We start from the raw sequence: 26,650 nt of genomic DNA on the forward strand, positions 1-26,650 counted from the left end.
ATGCTTTTCTTATAAAGTACCTAAATTCTCAGATCATGAAAAAATTTGCACATTACATGCTCAAAAGAATGAATTTAAAAATCTCTAAATACATTACACTATGGACTTAAGATAAATCACCTACATTCGACTGAAAGATATCTGGTTAATTCTGGTGGGTTTGGGGTAGAATGTGATTGAAAATTAAGAATTTTACCACTGCCTTGAAATCCTGAATCAACAATTTAGACTGGTATGGAAGGAAGACAATTCAGTGCTTTTAAACACAAAGAACACTATTAAAATATTGCTTGAAAACTCAGAATTTTACTTTCATTTCATATATCATATTGGGAGGCTTGAGAACTCTCACAGCATTTCAACCTCCAGTAGCAGATGGACAGGCCAACTATCCTTTTAAAAGACTTTTCCTTTTAAAGCATACCTGAAGCATATTTCTGAAGAGATGTGAGAAACTTAAAAATACCTCAGAAATGAAGTATATCTGACCTTCTTTGTCGTTAGGGGGAGGAGGGGAATAATGGTATCTTAAATTCTTTAAAAAATGCCACTTCATCAGTGTTGTGTGAAAGACTCAGCAAAAAGTGAAAACTGACATGAAATTATACAAGTTAGTAAGATATCCATGCACTCTGTCAAAACCATTCAGCAACCCAACTGAGAAAGCATTACGTTTTCTTTTCTTTCCTTTACACGAATCTTGGCTCCCCACGGCATCAGCATTTTTGAAGATGAGCACAACAAATGAAATCCGACCGAGGGGTTTCCAGCAGCTGGGTCCCAGTTCCAAGTGTCAGAGGGGTTTTAGTTCTGGGGCAAAACCCAGAGTTTCAACATGGATTTTTTTTTCTTCCTCCTATTTTCAAAACAAACCCCTTTTACTGATTGCTACAACCAAAGGCATGATGACATTCATCCCCCACTTGTACTTCTGCCAGTCTAAATGCAGTTTAGCAGGTTTAAACCCTTAGCTGAGACACTTCCCTAGAATATATTAACGCTTCTCTGTTCCACTTCAATAGAAATGAGACAGTTTAGCCTAAATCACTACCAACACCTGAGACACTAATCACTTAAGCTGCTCCATTTGATGAGCACTGTCTGCACCAGCACAGCATTAGCACTACACAGAGATCCCAGGCAGACAACTCTGCCAAAGTCCTGTCTGAGGTTGCAGACCCCTGTAAAACAAAGTCAGCAGTGCACAGTTGGTAGCTGCCAAAATGAAGTCAAGAGCTGACCAAACCTCCTCCATGAGGTTGCCATTGGAGGTGACAGTAGATAAAAAATGGAAGTAGTATTGACAAAATGTGTTCCTTCATCTCCCAGCGTGGCTGTTGGCCCATTCGGACACAGCTCACGGGCGGCATTTAGGCTGTACAGGAGAGCTGAAGGCAGACGTGTCTGCTGCAACACACTAAGATGAGTTTCATCCATCCGCAGTAGCTCCTGAGGGCTGCAGAGAGATGACATGGTGGCTTTGGGCAAAGTGTCTATGTTTTCATATCAGCCTTATCGGCTGCACAGCAAGAGAAACATACCTCACTGAGGAAAAAGTATGAAAGTGGATGCCTCACAAAAACATTTTCTACAAAGACACTGAATTCTTCTTGATTATGCTTTCCTCAGGGAAAAGAAAAGCCTGTTATGTTACTAAAAGAGCAGATCAAGGACATATCCTATTTTTGAAGCAGGCAGTAAAAAACACTTTTCTATAACTGAACATCTATTTTCTGATGAAAGAAAGAAAAATAAGGAGATGCAGGAGGGGGAAAGGGATGGCAAAGGGAGCATCCTTTACATCCTTTCTTTCAAAGCAACTACTGCCTGCCTAACCAAATAGGCAAGAGATGTAACTGATCAACAGCTCTATTTTTGAAGTCTGGTTTGATTGCACTCCTAATCTCTCACTCTCTAGTACAATGAGCTGGTGAACATTTAAGTAAAGCAAAATGTCTTTCCTGTGATGAGGAAGGAAAAAAACTCACCAAGAGGATCTGCTTAAATCAGGGTTCATTTAAGGCCTGAATTGATGCAGCCTTACAAAGCACAAAACAACCCTCCTCACCACCACTCTGCACAATATGCCTCTAAGGACACTTACTTGAGAGCCACATGGAATTCCTAGCTTATCAAGGAGATAAAAATTCAATTAATACATTAACATTCCTGGAGTCCTCAGTAACCAACACAAAAGAGAAACACAACAAAATCAGATGACTACTAGCACAAAGAAATGCAATTGAATATTCTTTGGAAATGCCAACAAATCTTTGGTATTGCCAAGTCAGCTGAACTTGCTCTGCATCAAAGAGGATAGCGGTCAGCTAAGACGAGTTCAGAAACAGTAAGTTTAGCAGGAAACCAGCCAAGCAGCAATCTAAAGGTGCTAGGCTTAAAAGCAGTAAAAGCAAAGAAAAGCTGGATGAATAAAGCACAGAATTCTACACAGAAACAATTACTTTAAGTGAAGGAACCAGTAAATAATCTGGTACTAACTGTGAAGGAAAAAAATATCCAAACTATTTCTGTATCAGTAGCAGTGATGTATAAAAGTTATGAAAAAATAGCTGAGCCTCTGATGTACCCATCTTCAAATATGACAGCTACAGGATTTCCTCCAGTTCAAAAGAGTCCACTAAACTACTAAAGCTTCTCATGGTCAGACTGACACAGAGTATTAATTAAGTCTCCTTTCTGGGATTTCATGGGATAGGATCTTAGATGGTAGAAGTGCCCAAGAGAGCTGGTTGATCTTAAAGCACCACTTCCTCCTAGCGCAGGATCAGTGTGTCCCCACATGAAAGAAGGCAGGAAAAGGAGGCAGGAGGCCTCCATGGATAAGTCAAGACCTGCTGGGACCACTGAGGGAGAATGCAGCCATCTATGAGAGGTGGAAACAGGGCCTGGTTTCTTGGGAAGAGTATAGGGACATTGCCAGAGCATGCAGGGGTGCAACTAGGAAGGTTAAAGCCCTTTTAGAATTAAACTTGGCCAGGAAAGTAAAGGAAAACAAGAAGGGGTTTTTCAGGTACATCAGCAGCAAAAGGAAGATGAGAGGGAATGTGGGCCCACTGCTGAACACAGAGAGTGCCCTAGTGACAGAGGATGCAGAGAAGGCTGAACTACTGAATGCTTTCTTTGCTTCGGTCTTTACAGCCAAGGCCAGCCCTCGGGAAGCCCAGTCCAGCAAGAACAGTAGGATGGTCTGGATAGCAGAGGACTTGCCCTGGCTGGAAGAGGAAGAGGTTGAAGACTTGTTGGAGAAGCTTAAGGCTCATAAGTCAATGGGTCCTGATGGGACGCATCCAAGACTACTGAGGGAGCTGGCTGATGGGGTTGCTAAGCCGTGCTCCATCATTTTTGAACATTCATGAAGGACAGGCGAGGTGTCTGAGGACTGGAGAAAGGCCAATGTCACTCCAAAAAGGGCAGGAAGGACGACTCAGGAAACCACAGGTGAAGCCTGGAACAACTCATCCTGAATGTTGTCTCTAAACATATGAAAGAAAAGATGGTTATCAGGGGGAGTCAACATGGATTCACCAGGGGGAAATCCTGTTTGCCCAACCTGATGCCTTTTAAGAGTGCATAACTGGCTGGCTAGATGAGGGGAGAGCAGCAGATGTCATCTACCCTGTCTTCAGCAAAGTTTTTGACGTTGTCTCCCATAACATCCTCGTCAGAAAGCTCAGGCAGTGTGGATTGGATGAACAGTGGTGAGGTGGATTGAGAACTGGGTGAATGACAGAACCCAGAGGGTGGTGATTAATGGCACAGAGTCGAGTTGGAGGCCTGTGGAGTTCCACAGGAATTGGTTCTGGGGCCAGTCTTGTTCAATATCTTCATCAATGACCTGGATGAGGGGACAGAGTGTATCCTCAGCAAGTTCCCTGATGGCACCAAACCGGGAAGACTGTCTGATTCCCCAGAGGCTGTGCTGCCATTCAGTGCGATCTCTGGCTTGAGAGTTGGGCAGAGAGGAACCTCATGAGGTTCAACAAGGGCAAGTGCAGAGTCCTGCATCTGGGAAGGAACAACCCCATGCACCAGGACAGGCTGGGGGCTGAACTGCTGGAGAGCAGCTCCAGGAGAGAGACCTGGGAGTCCTGGTTGATAATAAACTGAAAATGAGCCAGCAATGTGCCCTCGTGGCCAAGAAGGCCAATGGCATCCTGGGGGGCATCAAGAAGAGTGTGAGCAGCAGGTTGAAGGAGGTTCTCTCCCCCAGTACTCTGCCCTCATCTCCTGCACCCAGTTCTGGGCTTCCCAGATCAAGAGGGATAAGGGAACTGCTGGAGAGAGGCCAGCACAGGACTTCCAAGATGATCAGGGGACTGGAGCATTTTCCTTATGAAAAAACCTCTGTGCGATCTGGGGCTGTTTAGTCTAGAGAAGAGGAAACTGTGAGGGAATCTCATTAATATTTACAAATATCTAAATGGTGGGTGTAAAGGAGGTTGGGGCAGCACTTTTTTCTGTTATATCTGGTGATACGACAAGAGGTAACGGAAAGAAGTTGGAACACAAAAAGTTCTATTTAAACATAAGGCAAAATTATTTTACTGTTGAGGTGATGAAGCCCTGGCTCAGGCTGCCCAGGGAGGGTGTGGAGGCTCCTTCCTTAGAGGTCTTTAAGATCCTCCTGGATGCATTCATGTGTGACCTGATCTAGGTGGATCTGCTTTGTCAGGGGGGCTGGACTGGATGATCTCTAAAACGTCCCTTCCAACCCCTTCCATTCTGTGACTCTGATTCTAAAGCTACATATCTAAGTTTGGAAAAACAGTGCAGCCTAGCACTTCTGCCAAGGCTTTTGGGAAAAACTTCAAGTGTCCCCTCGTAAAAGCTGTGCCATCTTTTTTGTGTCTAAAAGTTTGTGAAATGCAAAACGTAATTTTACTCTGAGCTGGAGGGTTGCCCCTTGACATCAGCTGAGGTTGTCCAGCCTCTGGCAAAACAGTCCCAAACTTCTGCTAGAACGGATTATGGACAAACACTCAAAAGTGCTCAGGTATGTTTGAAAAACCAAACCCCAACTCTGTGTGCACCTTCCTTGTGCCTGGCAAAATCCGTCCTGGTACAAGTGCACAAAAGCTCCATTTCAACCACCTCACTGATGTCTAATCAAGCATGCAGCAATTGCAGGTCACTGTTTCAAGCGTGCTTCTCCACTGTGACATTCTGCACTGCACACTATGAACCTACTTAACACTCCAAGCTGCTGACTGAACATTTGCAGATTACAAACTATGTTGTTACTAAAATATTTAATTTTTATGCCTTCCACTAAACTTTCTGAGGCAATCCAGCTCAGCATTACTAGTCAAACACTGTCAGAGCTGCCATTATTCTTTCATTACTTTACAGCAGCAATGTCACAGCCATCTCCTCATCACAAGAACCATGGAGGCTTTAAAACACGCCAGCAGAACAATTGCCAGTGCAACAGATCTCATCTACAGCGAATGGCACTACAGAACATCTCCCACTGGTTTAGAACAATAGTTTGATATTATAAACTGTAAAAAAAAATGTGGTGTAATTGCCAAGTGATGTGGTTATGCTCACATGCAAAACCCCAGCCTATAAACCTGCTATACACATGCTTAGCTATTCTGCTATAAATGTGGTGGGATTTCTTTCTCCCTATCTTTTTTTAAACAAAAAATATTTGGAGCTATTTTCATAGAATCATAGAATGGTAGGTGTTGGAAGGGACCTTTAGAGATCATCTAGTCCAATCCCCCTGCAGAAGCAGGTTCACCTAGATCAGGTCATGTAGGAACACGTCCAGGCCGGGCTTGAAGACCTCCAAGGAAGGAGCCTCCAGAACCCCTCTGGGCAGCCTGTGCCAGGGCTCCCTCACCCTCATGGTAAGATAGTTTTTTCTTATATTTAAGTGGAACTTTTTGTGTTCCAGCTTCATCCCATCACCCCTTGTCCTGTTGCTAGCTACTATAGAAAAAAGGGATGTCCCAACCTCCTGACACCCACCCTTTAGATATTTATAAGTGTTAATAAGATCACCCCTCAGTCTCTTCTTCTCCAGACTAAACAGCCCCAGAGCCTGCAGCCTTTCCTCATAAGGAAGATTCTCCAGTCCCCTGATCATCTTGGTGCCCCTGCACTGGATTTTATTAGATAGCAAGTCCCTCTACTCATTTGCTAAATTAACACCAGCTGAATATATACCCATCTGAACAGGTAGAGAATTCTTCTCCTTTCATCTTGAAATATTGTCCCCAGAGCAACAAGTAATTAAATCTATACATTAAACCTACACATTGTAACAACTAAAATTTATGATTTTTTTCTAAGAAGAAAAACCACTCAGGTGCAGATGCAATCCATACCTTAGAAAGCACTTTGACATATTGCTAGTTTCCATGCAAGAAGTAAAAACAGGTACCTTGAGACTCACCATAAATAAAATGTGCTTGGCTGCCTTTCTCTGATTAAAGTAGTAAATAGACCTGTATTTTCACAGGTATACACCCTTACTTAAGCAAGATATAATGTAATTATGATCACTGCTGTGTTATGCTACTAATTTTGCTCTTATGAAACATTCACAAATACTACATTGAAAACTGGAGAGCTACTGGAGTTAACTTCAGCTAGTTCATAAATTGTATAAAGTGACCTTGATAGTTTGTAACACAGCAAAATGCCTCAAGGCTTGAAGATGTTACTTGTTTTATTCCCAAAGCATCTTTGCAGAGTCTCTTCAGTGAGATGACCCATAACCAAGAAAAAGGGAATGTTTTTTTTCAATTTAAAAAACATTACACCAGCCAACCTCTTACTCTGAGCACTTCATGTAAGAGATAGGCCTACTGTCTGCAAAACCATGTGGACTCATTCCTGGATTTTGGTCACACCTTCAGTAAATCATGCTCTAAAGCACTCCCCAACTGCTTTCACTACTCTGGAGTTCCCTCAAATATGACACAGCACCCACGGCCTCTTTGAGGAAATAATACCACGAGTTACTGAGGAAACTCGGGGTTGGCTTGAGCTAAATTTGGTAAGTCAAAGTGAGAGTGGCAGGCATGAGTCATGAAAAAATGAGACCTGCTTAAACCAGAGGAAATGAAAGGGAGGCTGTTTTCAAAAGCACAGCTGCATTGCAGTGATGCAAACTCAAGTCTCACTCAAGATGGACTTCAAAGAGCAACTGCAAGACGTGAGCTGTCTTCTGCCGCTGCTCTTCAGGGATTCATCCACTCTCAGACCAGGTTAAACTGCTGCTCTAGGACACAAGTAGACTCATTTTACTTTGGAAGAAAGACAGAAATTCCAGCACACAACCAAAGTAAGCATGACTGTGACTCACTTCATCCTTTTCAAGAAACTTGGTGTCATCAAAGGAACTCAAGCTGCCTGGTCTGGTGATTACAGGATCCCCAAGATGAGCCTGCAGAGATCCAGATGCTCCCAGTGCAAATGCCTCCTTCCCCAGCACTGCTTTCCAAATGGTGGTAAGGTTGCCCTTCAGAGAGATGCTGGCTTTGACATACAGCAGATTAGGCATTCCCTCTTCCCACTCTCAGCCCGTCTCCTCATCAGTCACTGACAGCTTCCAGATAGGCTTCCAATTTTTTTGATCAACTGCAGTGATCTACTTTACAATAGTACCACACTGACAATGATGCTGGTGTGGGCAGGGAGAGGTCAGCATTTGGCACTAATGAGAGCTTTGGGGAGGACAGGAACAAGAACAAATCTAGAGCTACACCCAAGTCCCAAACAGGCTGTTATAGCTTTTCCAATACACAGTCATGTGTTAGATAAGTAGTATATGTACACAGAACAAGCTCTTACTAGGGTACTTAATGCCCTAACTATGGCCTTTTACCTCTTGGCCTGAACTTCTCATTTAGCTTGCAAGACAAGCTCGAGTCAAAACCTGTCAGACAATTATCACTTGAATACTTAATTTCAGAGGAACATGTAATTATTACCAGCACCAAATAATGGGAAACAAACATATAATAGAGAACCACAGAATCCCAGGATGGTGGAGGTGGGAAGGGTCCTGCAGAGCTCATCCAGTCCAACCCCCTGCTGAAGCAGGTTCTCCTTGATCAGGGGGCACAGGAACGTGTCCAGGCGGGTTTGGAAACCTCCCAAGAAGGAGCCTCCACACCCTCCCTGTGCAGACTAGGTTGGGGCTCCCTCACCTCAACAACAAACAAGTTTCTCCCCGTGTTTAAGTAGAACTTTTTGTGTTTCAGCTTCTGTCCATTACTCCTTGTCCTGTTACTGGACAATACAGAAAAAAGTATCAACCCATCCTCTCGACACCCACCCTTAAGGTACTTATCAGCACTAATAAGGTCCCCCCTCTCCCTCAGTGTTCTCTAGGCTGAACAGCCCCATGTCCTGCAGCATTTCCTCCTTGCAGAGATGTTTCAGTGAGCTCAGTAGACCTGCTCTGGCCTCTCTCCAGATGTTCCCTGTCTCTCTTGAACTGAGGAGTCCAGCACTGGACACAGGACTCAAGATGAGGCCTCACCAGGGCAGAGTAGAGGGGGAGCAGAACCTCCCTTGACCTGCTGCCCACACTCTTCTTGATGCCCCCAGGATGCCATTGGCTTCTTGCCCACAAGGGCACATTGCTGGCTCATGGTTATTTGCTGCCCACCAGCACTCCCAGGTCCCTCTCCTGGAGCTGCTCTCCCGCAGGTCAATCCCCAGCCAGTACTGGTGCATGGGGTTGTTCCTCCCCAGGTGCAGGACTCTGCACTTGTCCTTCCTGAATCTCATGAGGCTCCTCTTTGCCCAACTCTCAAGCTGGTTGAGATCCTGCTGAGCATGCATGTAATGCAATGCAAGCATTTAAATGAAAGTAAGCAAAACTACTAAAAAATACAGGAAAAATATTCCAGCAGTGTGTACTCAATGCAGTGAAAGGCCTGTGAGAAGCTCTGCACTCTGTAAGGGCTTGCATATCACTGGAAATTTACCAAAATAGCTATTCTGAAGTAATTATTATAATGGCAATCCACAATGAAAATGCTTTCTAATGAGACTTGCAATAAAAATGTAATTGGTGATTACAGAATGGCAAAATGATGTTGCTTGGGCAGAGAGCAATTTTTGTGCTACAACCAGCAGCACAAGCAAATATAATTTTCAAATCAAAACAGGAGATTGAGACAGAGACAGACAGATACCAGCTTTAGGGTAAGAGCAGCCAAGAAGCATCACAATATTATAGCTATTACAGAACTGCACAGAACAGTAACTTCAATTTTCAAGCCCAGGAGATGACTAAGTTTGGAAGGTCGGCCTCAAGGTCTGACCTTTACCTCAGTCAGGTAAATCAAATTAATTTTTTTAAAGGAGGTCAGAAGCTTGGATAGTATCATTCCTTTTTAATATATGTAAGGACATCCCAGCCTTACCAATGTAGAAGCAAGGCTCAACAAAATCAGAGATTAGGCCTCAGTGATAAAAAACATCCCAAATAACAACACACAAGTGTGTACAGTAAAGTCGTAGGATATCCCAAAATGCTTTTTTTTTCTAAAGCTAATATTGTACTTTATCTAAAATTTAGTAATCCCAGAATACCACACCTGTTGGTAAATAAAATCCCCTCCAATTAAGTACATTATGCCATAATATCTTAGTCTATATTATGCAGAAATACAGAATATAGTGTCTTCTTCCTTGAATAGTCATCCCTACACTAGCAAAGTGGCTCACAGCACATTATTCCATTCATGTTAGGGCAGCTGAATCAGTGTTCCAGCCTGGAGGAGGTACTGTCTCTTCCCAGATGAGTTCTGCAGTTAATATCAGTGCTGACAGGAGCAGGTTGTTGTACCAGCTGCTGTGCTACATTTAGGTAATAAATGTGTTTAACTACACTGTGGAGAAACAGAATCATGTCACATCTACCAAAGATCTGTTTGTTCAAGCATCGATAAAATGCATCTTTTCCATTTACCTACCTCCAGGACACCCTGCCACCACAGCATCTAACCCAGTTAATGACTGGATTGAACTCCCTTCCTTAATGAAATTAGTGCATATTATTTCAATTTACCCTGGAAGAGGAGTTCTGCTTTCACCTCCGTAACCAACAGGATGTGCCTAATGATGCGGATGCATCACATGAGTTGCATCAATTTCTTTGCAAGGCAGTAACCTGAGGACAGACCATATCAGACAAGCTCTAGTAGGGTCTCTCATCAGCCTGTGTTACAGAGAGCCTGTTCCAAGTCTGGGTTAGAAAATGTGGTTTTGCACTTCTCTTTCTTTTTCTTTCTTTCTTTCAGGATCACTTGTTCAATTGAGGCTACATTTTTGTGCTAAGAACTGAAGTGTTGCCTTCACATAGGTTATAAAAGTTTTATCTCAGAGTAGAAATAACCCTAAAAAGGCAACAATAAATATATGTAGCAAAGATAAAATGCATATGAGATTTTTTTTTGGTGGATGGTAGAAGGGGAAGGCACCTGAATAAATATTCCATTATGCATTCCCTGGAGCACCATAACAAAAAAAACCCAAGTGTGATGCAGTTTGCCTCGTCTCTCCCCATCTGAGCCCAGAGAGGATTGGTGGCACTCTGCAGAGGAATGCAACTTATTATTTGTAAGGGGCTCAAACATCATCCACCCCAAAGGTTCCCACACAGGCATATGCATATGGCAAGTGACATCCAAGTCCTTCAAGGCTGCATGCGGTCCAAGACAACGAGGGGCTCTCAGGGTTGACAGTGCCTTGTACATCTCCTGATGGTGCACAGATATTGGTGAGGGAAGAACAAAGCAGTGACATTGATGGACAGACCTATAGCTTAAGTTACAGTTTTAGCATGGCTGTAACTACAGCTTTCCTAGTAAAAAATGTGCATTTAAAAGGAAAAAAAAACCCCACTGAAGTCTGTTTTCCTTAGCTTCTACTTTAACGTGTGAACAGTAAAAAGAAATTTCTCCTTATCCATCTTGCAGTTTTTCAAAAGGCAACATTTGACTCCCTGTGTCTTTAATGCAAAATAATGTGGAAAAAAAAGTAAATACATGTATCACTGATGAAGGTGCTAACACAAAGTGTTAGTATGGCTTGCAAGAGCTGCCCTTGTGCTGGCCTGGCAGACATTTCTTCTAAAAATCTCTTTCTAGAACATATGGGATGTTCCTCACTGGTAAGTTTTAAGTCATTAAAAAACAAATTAAAAAAAGATCCTTCAACTTAAACCAGTGCTTTCATTTGCAGATTTTGTACAGAATACACAATTTATGCCAATAATTAGCATTTTAAAAGGCTATGCAATATTGTCTGATATTTCTTGAGGATATGAGTGAGATTTACTTAAGTATGAAAAGTTGTTTCCCTTTTAGAGAAAAGATTTCACATAATGGGCTGTCAACTAAAACAGGACTTCTTACAGAATGAACACCTGTGCACTGTGTCCTGAGCTGAATTTAATCCACCCACACACTCCTGTATGTATGCTCAATGGAAAAATAGGGTAGGGAGAAGGAAAAAGAAGAAAATCTTAATATTCCAAGGTGGAAGTTTTATTTTTGTCACTGTTAAAACAGCCATGTGTATTTAGGGTATTTGCTTTTCCATTGGAATTGCATCCCACAAAAAAATTAAGCTTTTCCATTTATTTTGGTGACTAACTTCATCTTCTTATCAAGTGCTGTGGATCCTTTTTGCTTTGGTTTTGATTGTTTGCTCTTTAAGAACTGGAATAAAAGAGTAGTGAAGTGCCAGAACAGGGCGAAGAGCGAGAAGCAGGTTGTTGCTTTAGCATGACAAATGATACAGCAGTGAAGTCAAGAGGTCTGCTCCACCACACCAGAGGACAGTAGAGTGGAACAAGGAGCTGAATGAACACAAAAGCCTGCTGACATGATGGTGTACTCCACAGTGCCAGCACATAGGCACTGACCTACATTGCCATCCTGGATTTAAAGGGAGGTTCACAAAGCCCTCACTATGAAATCACCAATCCCAGCTCTACACACTTTCACAGGAGTCACTGGTATGTGTGCCACTATTTCTGTCAACTTTGATGGAATGTGGAAGTATTTGGGACACACATACTAAACCATCTGTGCAATACAGATCCACAATTAATGCTTTTTTAGCCCCTTCTTTCAGCTAATGAAACGTTCCTTAACACCACCTTGCACCCCACAATGCTGTCATCACGACTTTACAACTTCTGACCTTCAAAAATCTTTTCAGGGACAACATCCTCAATAGGTCAGGATCCTATTCACCCTACTTAGTCTTCTGAGTTAGCTCAGATGGGAAATCAAAAACCTTTTGCAAACGAGTCTTCACCAAAGACATTCAATGGCAAGATCCAGTGAGTTTTCAAGCATGTTTTACCTTACATCTGGCATCTATGCATGGAATTTCATGAGCAGTCTCACATCAATAGCTTCCAACTGCATGAAGTAACTCTGTCCTGTTAGCAATGCCAACATTTCCCCCAGCTCCCTGTCTCCTCTCTCTTATCAGAATGCATTTCATTTTGCCTGCTAGTTGGACAATCAGCAGGAAAAACAGAGATTCCCCTTGAATTTGACCAAACCAAAAAATCTATTCCCCTTTCAGCAAAGTTGCTGACCACAGGTGCTAGAAATTTACAGGCCAGTCCTCAAAAAGTCATGAGTGTTGGTCATAAAACCAGAATATATCTTTGGTTTTCTTGCTCTTCTGACTTGTAGCTGCTCTCACTATGTCCATAGATCCAAATTAAGAAAGTAGTGTATTCACAGTAGAAAGACTAATGATTCAGGGAAAGAGGAGGAAAAGGAAATGGGAAAAGATACAGCTTAAACCAAAGGGTCTGCTGTCATTTATAATGTCAGCCTTATAGTCAGGGCTAGAGTTGGTACTGCAAATATTACAAAGCACTCACATAGTTGTATTTTTGATGATACTTCCTTGGTCCATTTTCTGTCCAACACCATGCACAACAAATACAATGTGACTAGTCTGTGGTGGCTTGTCTTCTAACGTAGCTTCTTCTACATAGCCTCTATGTAGCCTTGTCCCACTACTTAAAACTGTAGAAAAAACATCATCCTAGATCAGTTACATTCTATGAAGTGCAACGGTCTTATAAGCTGACAGAAGCTTGACTTCTCACAGATCAATACAATCAAATGAAATTTTAAAAAAGAAATTATATATAAAGAAATAGCATTTATTTTAAAATATCTGCAACTTTAAACTCCTGAGATATTTGAGCAACTAGGTGATATTAACTGTATCAGTCAATGCATTCCGAGGCTATTTCCACTGTAATGGTAACTAATCACAGAGATGTTTTAAAAAACAACTTTTAAAAAAACAGTTGTTCATCCACTTTTACAACTTAATATCCTTCTTCTGTGTGTCCCAGACATTACATTTTCTTATATCTCCACCTCACTCCCACAGCATGGGAATGATCTGGCCACAAAACTGGCAAGCGTTGCCTGTCTTTCTCTGACCCAATTAAACAAGCTGGTTGAGAAGCTTTGTAATTTTCCACACTGACAGGGAAAACCCTATGTTTTATTTCAAGCTGATCCAACCTCAAACTTCCTCACTTGTTTTCCAGTTCAGCAGCCAAACCAAAAATCAATTACTCAGGGCAAACCTTGATATTCTCTCAGTGCCACAGGGATGGCTTGAGAAACCCACCGGCTCAGTGTGTCTCCATCCCCCTCTAGTGACAGGCCCACAGAGGACCACAGCCCTGCATGAGTGCTGGCCCTGCATGAATCCAGCAACCCCTTCAGATGGCCCTGAAGAGCAAGGCAGCATCATTCTTGCCACAAAAACTGAATAAAAGAATTTGGTTTGTTTTTAAGGAGTTTTTTTTTGTAAGTTTTTAATTTGTCTATAAGGAGTTTCTTTTTACTACAAAAATGCTATGGGCAGTTTTTATACAGAACAGGCTTCATTCACCAAGTAGGTTTTTCTTTGATATTTCTCCCCCCGAAACGTTTAGGACAGATCTTATACATTATTTATTATAGACTATGCAAATCATGTTCTGGATACAGAATACTTAATTTCTGCTTCTGGAACAGAAGCATTGAATTATATTAAAATTTGGCAAACACTAATTAAATAATTATCCAAGAGCTCTGTGGGGTAAGAAGGCATTAATTACAGAAGAATGGAGATTAAAGCCAAACTTATTACCTGATCCTGTCTCTTCAGAGACTAAGGAATGAATAAGATGTGTACATTCTTGTTTTTGCAGTTGTCCAGCTGTGTACAGGAGTACCACGAGAGAGGATAAATTCTAGTTTTACAGGCTGGAAATAATCTGCCTTTTGCTTGAGACACACCATTCCCTCTTCCAACCATCTCAGGTTGGCTGGCTTTATGACTGGTAGTTTGGAGCTTAAATGACCCTGGACTGCTACTGGAAACAATTTCTGTTTAAATCCTTCACCTCTCCTCTCAGTTCATATCCATTTATTTAACGGAAAAAATGGCAAGAGGTGGTGGGAGGGGAACATATGATCATGTGTTTAAGGATTGCATCACAGTATGCAAGTACAGAGCAGTGAAGTTGGAACACAAAAGCTGGAACACAAGACGTTCCATTTAAACTTAAGGAAAAATGTCTTTACCATAACAGTGAGGGAGCCCTGGCCCAGGCTGCCCAGGGAGGGTGTGGAGTCTCCTTCTTGGGAAGTTTCCAAACCCATCTGGACACGTTCCTGTACCCCTTGTTCAAGGGGAACCTGCTTTAGCAGGGAGTTGGACTAGATGATCTTTAGAGGTCCCTTCCAACCCCTACAACTCTATGACTCTAAGTTAAGGTTGCAAAGGGAACTGTAACTCATACATTGTAGCTGCTAGACTCTGACACTGTAATATTTTCATAAACTTACATAATGCTAACTGCTGCAAATTAAATAATAGTAAAATATGTAATTAAAAAAGGTCATAGCCCATTCACATCTAGTTACAATTATATACAACAACCTAAGAACCTTAATATATCCTTTTGTAAAAAAATGCAATGGCCAAAGCAGGCTAGTCACACCTTAAAACTTGAAACCTCCCTATAGCATTAAAGTAACAAACTTTAAATACTGGTGTTTACAATATTCTTTACAAACTCTGGGAAATATTACCTTTGGAAAACCCCAACTTTTGTGTAACAGTTCTTGCAATTTTGCATGTGGTTCCATCACTGTAAAGATACACTTCATCCACACTGTGCCAGTCCACATGGCTGCGACTCAACTTTAGACAATGAACAACTGCAGCAAAAAGGAACAACATTTAATTTAGATGGGTAAGAGGAAGAAAAAAAAAAAAGCCTCTTCAAACAGAGAGAGAGAGAGATAGAAGGGTAATTTACATACAGGTTAAAATCTAGAGCTCCATTATACCTAAATCTGTATTACTTCTTACCTTGAAAAGTTTTTACATTTAGGATTAATCTGACCAGACCAAGCATAAGTTTGAGACCACCTCTGAGGACATTTCACATAATTCTCCTCCCACCTTCAATTTAGGATTGTAGGTTTCCAAAATATTCCCTTAGCTGAAAACAAAAATGAGGGGTTGCAGGGCAGCGCATCTTGAAATACTGCAGGTTAGTGTGATGACCAGGTGGCTACCCCAGGCACTATCATCACTAGAAAAAGAGTAATTTCACTCCTTTTTCTCATATGTCTGTACAGTGAGATCCCTGGTTTTAACTGTAGTCTGCAGTAACACAGAGGTTTTTCAAGGCTCCATTACTAGAAGGCTCCATTGCATTTCTTTCATTTAAGAAATATCTTGGGAGCTGGAAACACAATTCAATGAGAAAGACACTGAATGAGTAATTTCTGGCACAGAACAGAATCTCTCTCTTTCAAAAGCCACTAAGAGCTCTAGTGGTTTTCTGTGCCATTATTGTGTTTCCCAGATTTGGAACTGACTGAGCTCTGGAATCAGCCTCATGACACACTGCCTGACTGTCAGGATTAAGCAAAGCAGGCATGTTACAATGTAAATCAGAATTTCTCATCTCAGGCTTGGAGCTCGCATGAGCAAAGCAGTGCCACAGCTGTATTGCTTGTAATTCCAATTTCACCTGACTTTGGAAATCTGCTGCTTAGGTCTTAGCTAATGTGGGACACACAACATTTGGAGAGCTGACAGCAGTGATAGCCCTGTGTCAAAAAAACCAAAAGGTTAACTGTCATCATTCTTGTGGAAAAGTTCAAAGTCATGAAGACACACAGAGGGGTTGTTCTGGGCTTGTTTGGGTTTTTTTATTTTCCCATAACAAGTGAAGCTCTGACCTGTCTCCTCCTTCATGGAGTCACTCAATTGATTTTTCATACTCTTCTAAAAACATTCTGAGAAAGCCTAAGCCACCACAATTTCATATTTTAACTCTGTTACAGCACAAACAAGCTACATTAAGCAAGATGCTGTGACCTTTCACCTGTAGCATTTTTTGTTTCTTTGCCAAGGCAGATAGACCTGACACACACTAATGAAAAACTACATGCAGCCTGTAAGAAAAAGGCAGATTAGAAAAGGATTACCCCTTTTGTTATAGTAAACAACCCATTCACAAAAATAACTAGAACTACATTGCTGTTTTACACTGACAGAACAAGAAAGGAAAAGAGACAAGCCTGACTTGGAAGAGCAGACATATCAGCTTCAGGTGAAAACTAGCCAGAGCAAGAGGCAATATAGGGACAACACGCAAATAGATTTTTCATAAACATCCCTGCAGATGTTGAGATGTCCAGAAATCTCAGTTTAGAACTGCAGGATGAAAGGAAATTCCCAGCGAAACTTCAATTTTCAGACTTGGGGACAATACAACACAGACTGTACTGTCCTGAGACAGAAATGAGATCTAGTGCCAATGGACCTCCTTGCAGATGGTCTCTGCCATCTCTTCCACCCTCAATTCCATGATCAATGTAGATGCTTTAAGACTTGCTTAGCAGGCCTTTAAGAGCTGTTCCACTTGTGTTCTGTAAACTTCTTCAAGGGAAGCTGACAGAGGAGGGCTGGAAACTTGATGCCTTTGGAGAGCGTTGTGGTCAATGTCCGAAGCATGCAGAGGAAGAGATGGAGAGGCCCATGGCTGAATCACTTATTACCACTGGAAGAAAAGCACTGTGGGGAGGAGTAATTCTCAAACTCCGTCTGAAATCAAGTCCAGCCTCTCTATTGGAAAGAATATGCAGAAAGAAGTAGGCTACCCCTACCCTGCATGAACTATTAACTTGGGAAGAACAAATTCCTAATTTTTACAGTGTTTTTCAAAAACACCTATGCTGAAGGACACAAAGTCAACCATAAGATGTGCAAGGACTGAGGAACTGCAAATGAGATATCTAACACTATTTCTCTGCATGTTTAGTAATCCCTTCAAACAGCAACCTGGAGAATTTGGACTACTGTTAACACAAGCATCACATGAAACTACCAGTAACCTTCACTAGGACCGCATGTCCTTGTCTCTGAACAACAGAGTAACTTGCCTCTCTGACGTGTTGTTAACACACACATCGCATTCAAGCTCACAAATATTTCTTACAGCACTCAGACTACACATCTTCCCTTTCCACCCAGCACCCAGAATTAACAAAAAAATGTGTTTGTTTCTGCTTCTCAGTTTTCCTTCAACTGAGGAATATCAGGGTGTTTTAGGGAAGTGGCAGCATGCAGAACAGGCATACGGACAATGCTTTTCAGAAAATCGACCAATTTGGCATTAAGATGATAGATTTTGCAATTTTAATTGACATATTTACATTTTACTTTGCATTTCTTATTAAGTTTTGTTTACTAACACGTTCACTGTTTTATTTTTGAGTGCCTGTCCACGTGCATACTATGGAGCAAAGTCCAAAACAGCAGCAGAGAGCCTCAATCACTGAAAAAACAGTGGCTGCAGGACATTTCAAAGGTACCATGTACTCCAGGCCAGCATTTTGAAGAAATGTGGACAACACTTCCAGGATGTCTATCTTACCAATCAGAAGAAGAGATGCTTCCTCTAAAAGTTGACACAATGAAAGCAAGCTAATCTGGGTGCTCCGCTTTGTCACTCTGTTTTGAAATCCCGTGGGATGCCCTGTTTAAAAGGTTTGCCTGAGCATCAATGTACTCGTCCCACAGACCAATCCATCCTCTTACTGAGGTGAGATTTCATCTCCTTTTTTAAAATTTCTATAGACATTGGGATGGTTGCTCATCCTCAGACTCTGGATATGATGTCCACCAGTGGAAAACAAATCTCCTAATAAGGGAAAAAATCTATCACCCTGAGCTCCAGGCCCTCTCAGTGTGCAAGAATACCCCTTCAAAACAGGAGTGACATCTCAATCACTATGATTATTCATTCTCAATCCTTACATAAGCATCTGTTCCAGTGATGACAATGTCTGGGGAGAAAAAATAGTACACCTTTGCAGATTTGTATGGCAGAAACCCAACTGCCTAGCAGAGATCAGTCACAGGGATAAATGATCCACAAGCCATGTGTGCACACACAGCTAGGCAGAGACAGTAGTTCTTTGTCACTATGCACAGGAGACACTCATTAGGTTAAAAAAATCCCCAATCCTGCAGTAAGGAACCTCTTCATGTGAGTCAGCACTTTACTGACTCTCAGGAGCCCAACCAAAAGGAGCTTCTGCTGCTGATAGTTTCAGTATGTGTTAATAGTGTCTTTGGAGAGGATTTGCTAGCAGGTTGAAAATAAGCATCCTAAACAAAAATATCAGAATATGAATATGGGATAACAAGGACTGCCATTGCTGCTTGGAAACCGAACACAAGGAAGAGAAAGTTCTGTTCTCTTAAAGATGATGAGATAACACAGTTTACATTCTCTTTGTGGAACAAATGGTGACTATCCTATAAAACTCTTGCTGCAGAGGTGGTCAAATTGTCAGCTTGAGAGCTTTTCATACGAAGAGATGTCACGGAGTGTCAGGAAGTCATCAAGGCATGTTGTAGCATGGCTGAGGAAGCCAAGTGTCAGCATTGAGATTAGGCAGTGGGTATGGCACAGGAGAATGCTTTTTGTATTCATTCCTATGCTTTCCAGGTCCTTCAGGAGCACACTTTCTACATTTGCAGATTCTCTCCAGGGCACCAAGCTGGGATGCTGCCAAGCTTCACCGAGATCTGACTGTTCTTATGGCAATCTCTGAATATCAGGCACAAACGATAAAAGATGGGGCTCCTGTTAAACCATGGGACAGGAATCTCGCTCCGGGTCAGACTTCTTGGAGCCTTGTTTTCACGTGAACTACTTCTATGACACAGACAACATGCACAGGTTTCTTAGTAGGTGTCTTCATAGATGCATCTTCCCCAGCTGCAGAAAATCCTTTTTCTGTACAATGCTTAGTTTTCTAGTTTGGGATTGAAAGGCAAATCCATGGAAATGAATTAAAATTTTGGTTTCCTTTGTAGCCAGAAACTAGAAAAAAACACTATTTTTTTCAGGAATATCAATCAAACCAGACATGGGTATGAATATGTGGAAGGCAAAACCCCACTGCAGATGGAAGACAGTCTGAGGCTTGACAGGAGTGACCAAGCCATGCAAAAACAAGGAGAGAAGCATAGGGAAGGGAGAAAGATTGACAAAGGGCTTCCTTCAGATGAAGGAAACAACGGTTACTATTACAAAACCTCCACTTTCATCAAGATAGGTGAACATGGAAGGAACAATCCCACTAAAAGTTTAAGTATGAAAAACGAAGAGGCAAACATAAAATACAGAATACGTATTCCTAAAGCCTTGAAGAATCTGACCTCAATTAGAATGCAAAAACTCATATGGAGTCAAAGCAACTGGAAAATAAGAGAAAGTCTGCACTACTTTTTATGCTCCTAGCACGAATCCCACAGAGAGGCTGGGGATGTACACACTGCTAGTGCAAACACTACTAAGTGCTTGAGAGTACCAAGCACAGACAGATAGGCACTTGAAAATGGCATTTAATGCAACCAGCAGTTTAAAATTAAATATCTTTTAAGTTACTTGACACTTTCATCCACCTGTCAAGAGCAAGGCATGAAGTGATTCTCTTCTACCAGAGTTTGACTATGCTCCAGTTAAAATCAATCTAGAAGAAAGCATCTTTGAAGTGCTAAGAGCTGGTATTACCTCCACCTCTGCCATAAAGGCACTGGCATTCCAGTCAGGGCTAAAGACCAGATAAGGAATACATAGTCTGAAAACCTTTTCTGCCTTTTTTTTTGGCCCCCAGGGATTTTTAAATTAATCTGTCTTGCAATCAGTAAGTAGTAGCTTCTGCACAAAAGCTTGACACATTGTACAGGTAGCTAAGAGCATAATTTGCTCCCATTGTGCTTTCTTAAACAACTCTGAAGTTCTCGTATGTAAACCTGGAGTAGAATTTTAGATTTTAAAACTTTTTCTTATTTTAAAAACAAATGCAAAACCATAAAAAAGGCTATTGGTCTTAATTAAAAAGGGCTTTTTCTCATTGCTGTCACCTTGATCACCTCTCAATTCATCAACGTCATTCTTTGTTATACAAGCAGCTACTTTTAATCTTTGTCACATTCATTACCACAACTCTAAATGATTTGAAGGAAACAAAAATAAAAATTGTGATCACAAAATAAAAGGCAGAAGTCCTTTCTTACTGCTAAAGGCAGTAGTTACACTTATTCACCCTGAACAGACCTGTGTTCCGTGTGTGAGATGAGGCAAGAGGTTTTCTATTAAATGTTTTGATTTCAGGCATTTTCATTTGGACCAAATTATAGAACAACATATTTGAAGGAAGCAAAAGGCAAACATTTATGCATGTCAAAATAAATTCTCATACTTTACAGTATCCCCAGGAGCTAAATGGTATGGCCAGAATAACTCTAAAGCTACCATGTGCATTTACATTTTAAATTGACGGTGCAGTTTTCAGGAATCTAGTTCTACAGTCACTGAACTTAGTAGAAGTTTAATCACGGCTGGCTTTAACTGGGGCAAAGAAAGACCAGTGACAAATACTTATGAGCCTTCTGCAACCCTTAACGGCTCCTACCTTGTGAAACGAATTTGCACGACATCAGCTGCTGCAAAATTGGAAGTTGTTTTCTGCCATACAGCAGCCTTTACCATACGTTCTGTAACATGTAATTTTTATATCTTGTGGCCAAAGATTTCATTCCAAAAGCTGCAGTAAAAATGATTTACAACAGAAAATTAAAGATGTGTGCAACAGCCAAACCCCAAAACATTATCTTGTAGAAACCCTCCTTGCCTTCTGACATAATTTCTCTTATACCAGGTCTGCTAAAAAAGTTGCTTTTGGTTTATTGGAAAAGCCAAACCACATATAAAGAGCATAAGAAACAAATGTTTACAGTTTTCATCATGGTCACAATCAATTTTAAGGATTATTGCATGATACTGTTAGCATCTACTTTTCTCTAAGATTCACAACACTTCTGCTTTACTTCTAAGATTTATGATGCTTTTTCCTTCCCTTTTGAAGGAAATGGCACAAACACAGCTCAAGACATTAAAGCATGTAAATCTAACACATTCAACCATTATAAGCAAACTAGAATTTAAAGCTTCCTAAGACAGGAATACTACAAAAAAAAAAGAAATCTACAGTTACTGTACCTTGGGAATACTCTCGCTTAAGACATGAAGCATCTGATTTCTCCTTATTTCCTCTCCATTTGAACAAAGAAGGGAGGGAGAAGCGAGAGAGGCAGTAGCGAACTAAAAGTAAAAACACTCAGCTTCAAAGTAAAATTTTTAAAAAGGGTGTAATTTTTCTCATTATTACCATATTGAGAATAAAAAAAGTTAGCACATTTTCTGAAAGAAGATATACACTTAAAAAACTCCTTTTGTAGCAAAAGTGTCAATTTCTTCACTCTTCATCAACAGTTATCGCAACAAAACTAGAGGCATAAGTAGAAGACAGCTGGAACAGAATACAGACACCCGGTGCCTTTGCATTTACTTGTACAAAAGCATAAATGCTCTATTTGTACAAGTTAGTACACAGTAACTCTTTGTAACTACACATTTGGGAACAAAAACAAACTCCCACTAGCTTGATTTTAAGCACAATTCAATTATTTTCCACAAAGGGTGTAAGAGGATCGTTAGAAGTTAGATCAGATAAAATATCCTACTGTTACCCTGTCCTGAAGGTCTTCAAGAAGCTTCCCTCCCCAGTGAAATGCAGCAGCATGCAAATGTTGCTGCTGAGCTTCCCCTTGATGGAAGAGTAAGTTTGTAACTTTTTATTACTCTTTCAACCATCTTATTTCAGTCCTTGTGAGGACATTGAAATACTGCATAGCAATCCGAAAGATTCCTTTTCAGGGACTCACATGTTGGTGTTGTGTGACTACAGAAGGAATGCCTTAAGGTCAGTGAAAGCTGATGCTAGGGAACAGGTGAAGTTAAGTGAGCAGGAAGCTGCTTCTGGCACTCACACATCCAGAGAGGTGGACTCCCTGTTGCCTCAGTTACAATGGATACCTTCTACACTTCTACAGTTCCCAAGAAGGCTGAAAGTGAAGTCCTACAAATTCTGTCTTCTGAACTACTGCTCTGTGGGCCCTCACTCATATAACCTGTCTTAATTTGCAAGTGTTTCAGCCTCAAAACCTGATACAATCAAGAGAGTGTGTTTAAACTTGATGAGAAATCAAGACTCTCCAGCCAGGCTTCTGAATCCACAGTCATTAAGCTGTAATTACCTGAAATCAGTTATCCTGCTGGGGTGTAGAGAGAAATGCAACTGAATGACATCTTCCCTTACAAACACCAGGAGCAGTTGCTACTCTGATCTAGTATCTCATGCCAGTGCGAGTGAATGTACTCCATGCTTGTAAAGGGCTCTAATTGCTGTAGTTACGCTGGCCCAGGATCATGCCTCTTCACATCCTCAGCTAACAGCTCTGTCAGGAGATGCCTTAATACAGATGCAAGTGAAGTACGTTACTTTAGCATTGCAGTTTTCTTGAGAGGAAAGGAAAATTAGGCTCTTGGTTACTGCATTTGGAACTTGATTGTATAATTTAATCTGTAGACTATGTAACTGGCTGTGGCAATAAAACACTCAAAGAGAATATGAAAAGGACATTTAGGACAAGTGTAAAAAAAATGTTTTGCACAGTGAGATTGGTAAAACACTGAACAGGCTGCCTAGGGAGGCTGTAGAGACTTCATTGTTGGAGACATTCAAAATCCCACTGGAAGCATCCTGAGCAACCTGCTCTCATTGACTCTGGCTTTGTGCAGGGAGGCTGGACTAGACCATCTCCAGAGATCCCTCCTGATCTGTGTGACTCTGGTTCTATGAATATGACTTTCCCAACTAAAGGTTAATTCAGTTGGAACAAAAATCGATATGAACTTTTTTTGAAGGGGGAAAATATCATTTGAAATCTAAGACAAATCAAATCAATTACTTGACGTGCATTTTTTACAGTTTTTGTGGCATCTAACCACATGCTGACATTTTGTAAGAAAAAACCAATAAATTTATGGCTACTTCAAAAATCAATGCAGTAAAAAAACCTCATTCTGATTATGACTCATAAGATTTTTTTCTATGTTTCTTACCATCTATCACAGAATCATAGACTTGATCACAGAACACTTTTTGTCAAAGGGACTGCTGGGGTTCATCTGCTCCAATCCTCTATACAGAGCAGGACCAACTTTTAAGTTGGATCCAATTTCAACTTTGAATCAGGCTGCTCAGGCAATTTCCAGTTGAATTCTGAGCATCTCTGTGTAAATACAATGTACTATATCTATTCCTATCTCACTAATACATACATTAAGCTCTCAGCTTCACTTTATCCTTAATTAGGATGAATATATCTTAAAAAAAGATGATGGAGATGATAGGTACTTCACTGTATTTATGATAGCAACAGCTAACCACATATTCTTAAGGCAGAGATATTAAGCACTTGAGCTGTTAGAGAATACCACTTACACTGGGGACTAGTTTATGGTGCAACCTTTGAACCACTGCTCAGTGGCCTGGAATGGAAGAACCAGAATTAGTCCTTGGGTTAGCCTAGAGCAGTGGGAAGTATCGCCTGCTTCTGCCTTCCCAGGAGCATACTGAGCACTGCTCATGCTCTGCTATTTGGCATCATTGCCACTATACAGAAGGCAAGAGGTGGCAGTTTTATCCTGTACCAAGCAGCTGTGGGTCCCACAGACTGAACCTCCAGCTGAAAGTTGGACTGTGTGACAAAGGCTGCTCACCCATCATTGACCTCATCCCAGCACCTGAAGCGATGGGCATCAGCCTTCTGACAGCTCCCCTGCACTAGAGAAACTCACAGCAAGGCATATGTAGGCTCAGGCCACACAGCAATAGAGAAAAATCAATACTGAAGTAGTGACTTTGACCCTCCATCAAGAAGCTCTTGGTCTGAACATCACTGCTTTTATTATGGTTAAATACTGTTAGCAAAATATCTGTTGTGAGAACCCTTAGGAACCTGCTATGATCCAAGTTCACGCTTGATGCCTTGATATTACTGAAATCTCTTGAAAGCACTGCTTCTTTGACAGACCACTTTAGATAGGTCCTGAACTCACTGCCTGTCTAAGTAGATATAAAAAGTAGTTCCTAAATTTTAGGTTATTCTCTAAGTTTTAAGCTTATTGACTGATAAAAAGGTATTATGATTCTCTTTGTATTGTCCTCAAAAGCGTTGCAATTGCAGTATTGCTTCACAGAACAAGCATTATAACCTGGGCTTTTCTCAGAAATATTTACAGAGTTCTTTTATATTGATAATATATTTCAGTGCAATCACTGGGTATACATACAATACAAGAAAGGTCAGTATTTCTGCACAAAGGCACAGAGATATAACCCATTCTCAGTGTAAGCAAATAAACACCCCAGATGTTTCCACGTTTGAGGAGTTGAAGCCTCTATCAAACATTTAAAATTTTGAACCTAAGAATTTAGATCAAAACATCACTTTCCATCTTATGTTAATACTAATTTATGAATGGTAAGCTTGAAGAATGAACTGTTCTCGAGGACAAGCAAAGCCAATATCCAAAAAAGGCTAGTGTTACTTGGATAAAATAAAGTGAATAAGAGCCCCAAACTCCTCCAATACTGTCCACCTATTAACAGAGTGGCAGAACAACAAATCAGACCTGGAAGCCCACATATACTGTTACAGCAGTGCAGCATCTTATTTAGGGGTTTAAGGTGTCATGAGTTGAGTGTTTTTAGTAGACACTTGTGAGGCAAACGTCAAGCTCTGCTCCACAATACAACTATAAAATGACAATGTGTTGGCTCTCATTTTGCTCAGAAGAATCATGTAAAATTACTTTATGTAATACCAAGTCAGAAGATGCCTTCCTGAATCTGACAATATGCAGATTTGTGCAAATCTGTGATTTGCATTAACTCCAATCCTGGCTGCTGACATTCAGTTTCACAACAGAGCAGTCCAAATGCAGCCAAACCCCCAATTACTCATCCTAAGTGTGGTTTCCTCTTGCAGCCTTATCAATTACTCTGTCTTAAGAGACAGAATAGCATTGTCCTTTCCTCTATCTATCAACAAAAAACCAAACTATTTAAATTGAAAAATGTATGTGGAATTTGGTCAGGATCAAAGCAGACTCTGGAGTGATGAGAACTGAAATAGAGCTTGGTCAAGCTCTGGAGGAGATAAGCAATGCCCTTACAGCATTTGCTTGCACCAGATATTCAGCAGCATTCCTTTGGTCTAGTTTTAGGCACCTCAGGAGGCAGAGCTCCTGGCAGAGTTGGAGAGAGAGGCTCATGCCTGCAGCATCTCCCTGGGTTTGTGGTAGTCTGGGGAGACCACTGTCACATGCCAACATCTCCCACGCATGCTGCACTTCAGAGATCATTGGTGAGGGTAGGTGGCCTTCTATACAAGCATTACAGATACCAACACATTCAGAACCAAGTATCCTTCCAGAAATCTCAGAAATGTGACCAATTTTTACAAGCAGCAGATTGAGCTCTGGTACCTGGGAACCATGTCTGTGAGCTCCTATGGGAATAATTTTCTTGGAGACAATGCCAGCTCAACTGGATATGGAAAATCTAAAGGCCACATTAACCTGCTTGGACAGTTCTAAGAAACAAAGTCCCTTATTTCTGTGTTTTGCCTTAACAAATAATTGACCCAAGAAAGTCACATCACTGCTGAGATCAACCACTCAGCAGGCTCCTGAAGAGGATCAGACACCAAGAGGAGTCAGTGACATCTGGCACTATAAATGCAGTTTATTTTGCAAGGCATGGAATTACTTTGTAAAGATAATAATCAAAATGGAAAATAGAACTTGAGAAATCATTCACCTAAATGCCATCACATCTTCATCAACGACATGGATGAGGGGACAAAGTGTATCCTCAGCAAGTTCCCTGATGGCACCAAACTAGGAGAACTGGCTGATTCCCCAGAGGCTGTGCTGCCATTCAGCGGGATCTCGACCAGCTTGAGAGTTGGGCAGAGAGGAACCTAATGAGGTTCAACAAGGACATGAGCAGAGTCCTGCACCTGGGGAGGAACAAACCCATGCACCAGTATAGGCTGGGGATTGATCTGCTGGAGAGCAGCTCTGCAGAGACCTGGGAATCCGGGGTGA

General features: G+C 41.3%; 1 protein-coding gene across 2 annotated transcripts in view; it reads right to left on the reverse strand.

Annotated features, from left to right (window-relative positions):
- Positions 1-26,650, reverse strand: part of DDHD1 (DDHD domain containing 1) — a 71,334-nt gene that overhangs the window by 25,108 nt on the left and 19,576 nt on the right. The window contains exons 3-5 of one of the 2 annotated variants that reach the window (XM_061998927.1): positions 21,632-21,733; positions 15,126-15,254; positions 12,902-13,049 (exon numbers count right to left, since the gene is read on the reverse strand). In XM_061998927.1, the coding sequence (XP_061854911.1) occupies positions 12,902-13,049; positions 15,126-15,254; positions 21,632-21,733 (379 nt within the window). The remainder of the gene's footprint in view (positions 1-12,901; positions 13,050-15,125; positions 15,255-21,631; positions 21,734-26,650) is intronic. The other variant, XM_061998928.1, reaches the window with a different exon arrangement.

The sequence above is a fragment of the Colius striatus genome, chromosome 6, assembly GCF_028858725.1.
Source record: "Colius striatus isolate bColStr4 chromosome 6, bColStr4.1.hap1, whole genome shotgun sequence".
NCBI classification, from domain to species: domain Eukaryota; kingdom Metazoa; phylum Chordata; class Aves; order Coliiformes; family Coliidae; genus Colius; species Colius striatus.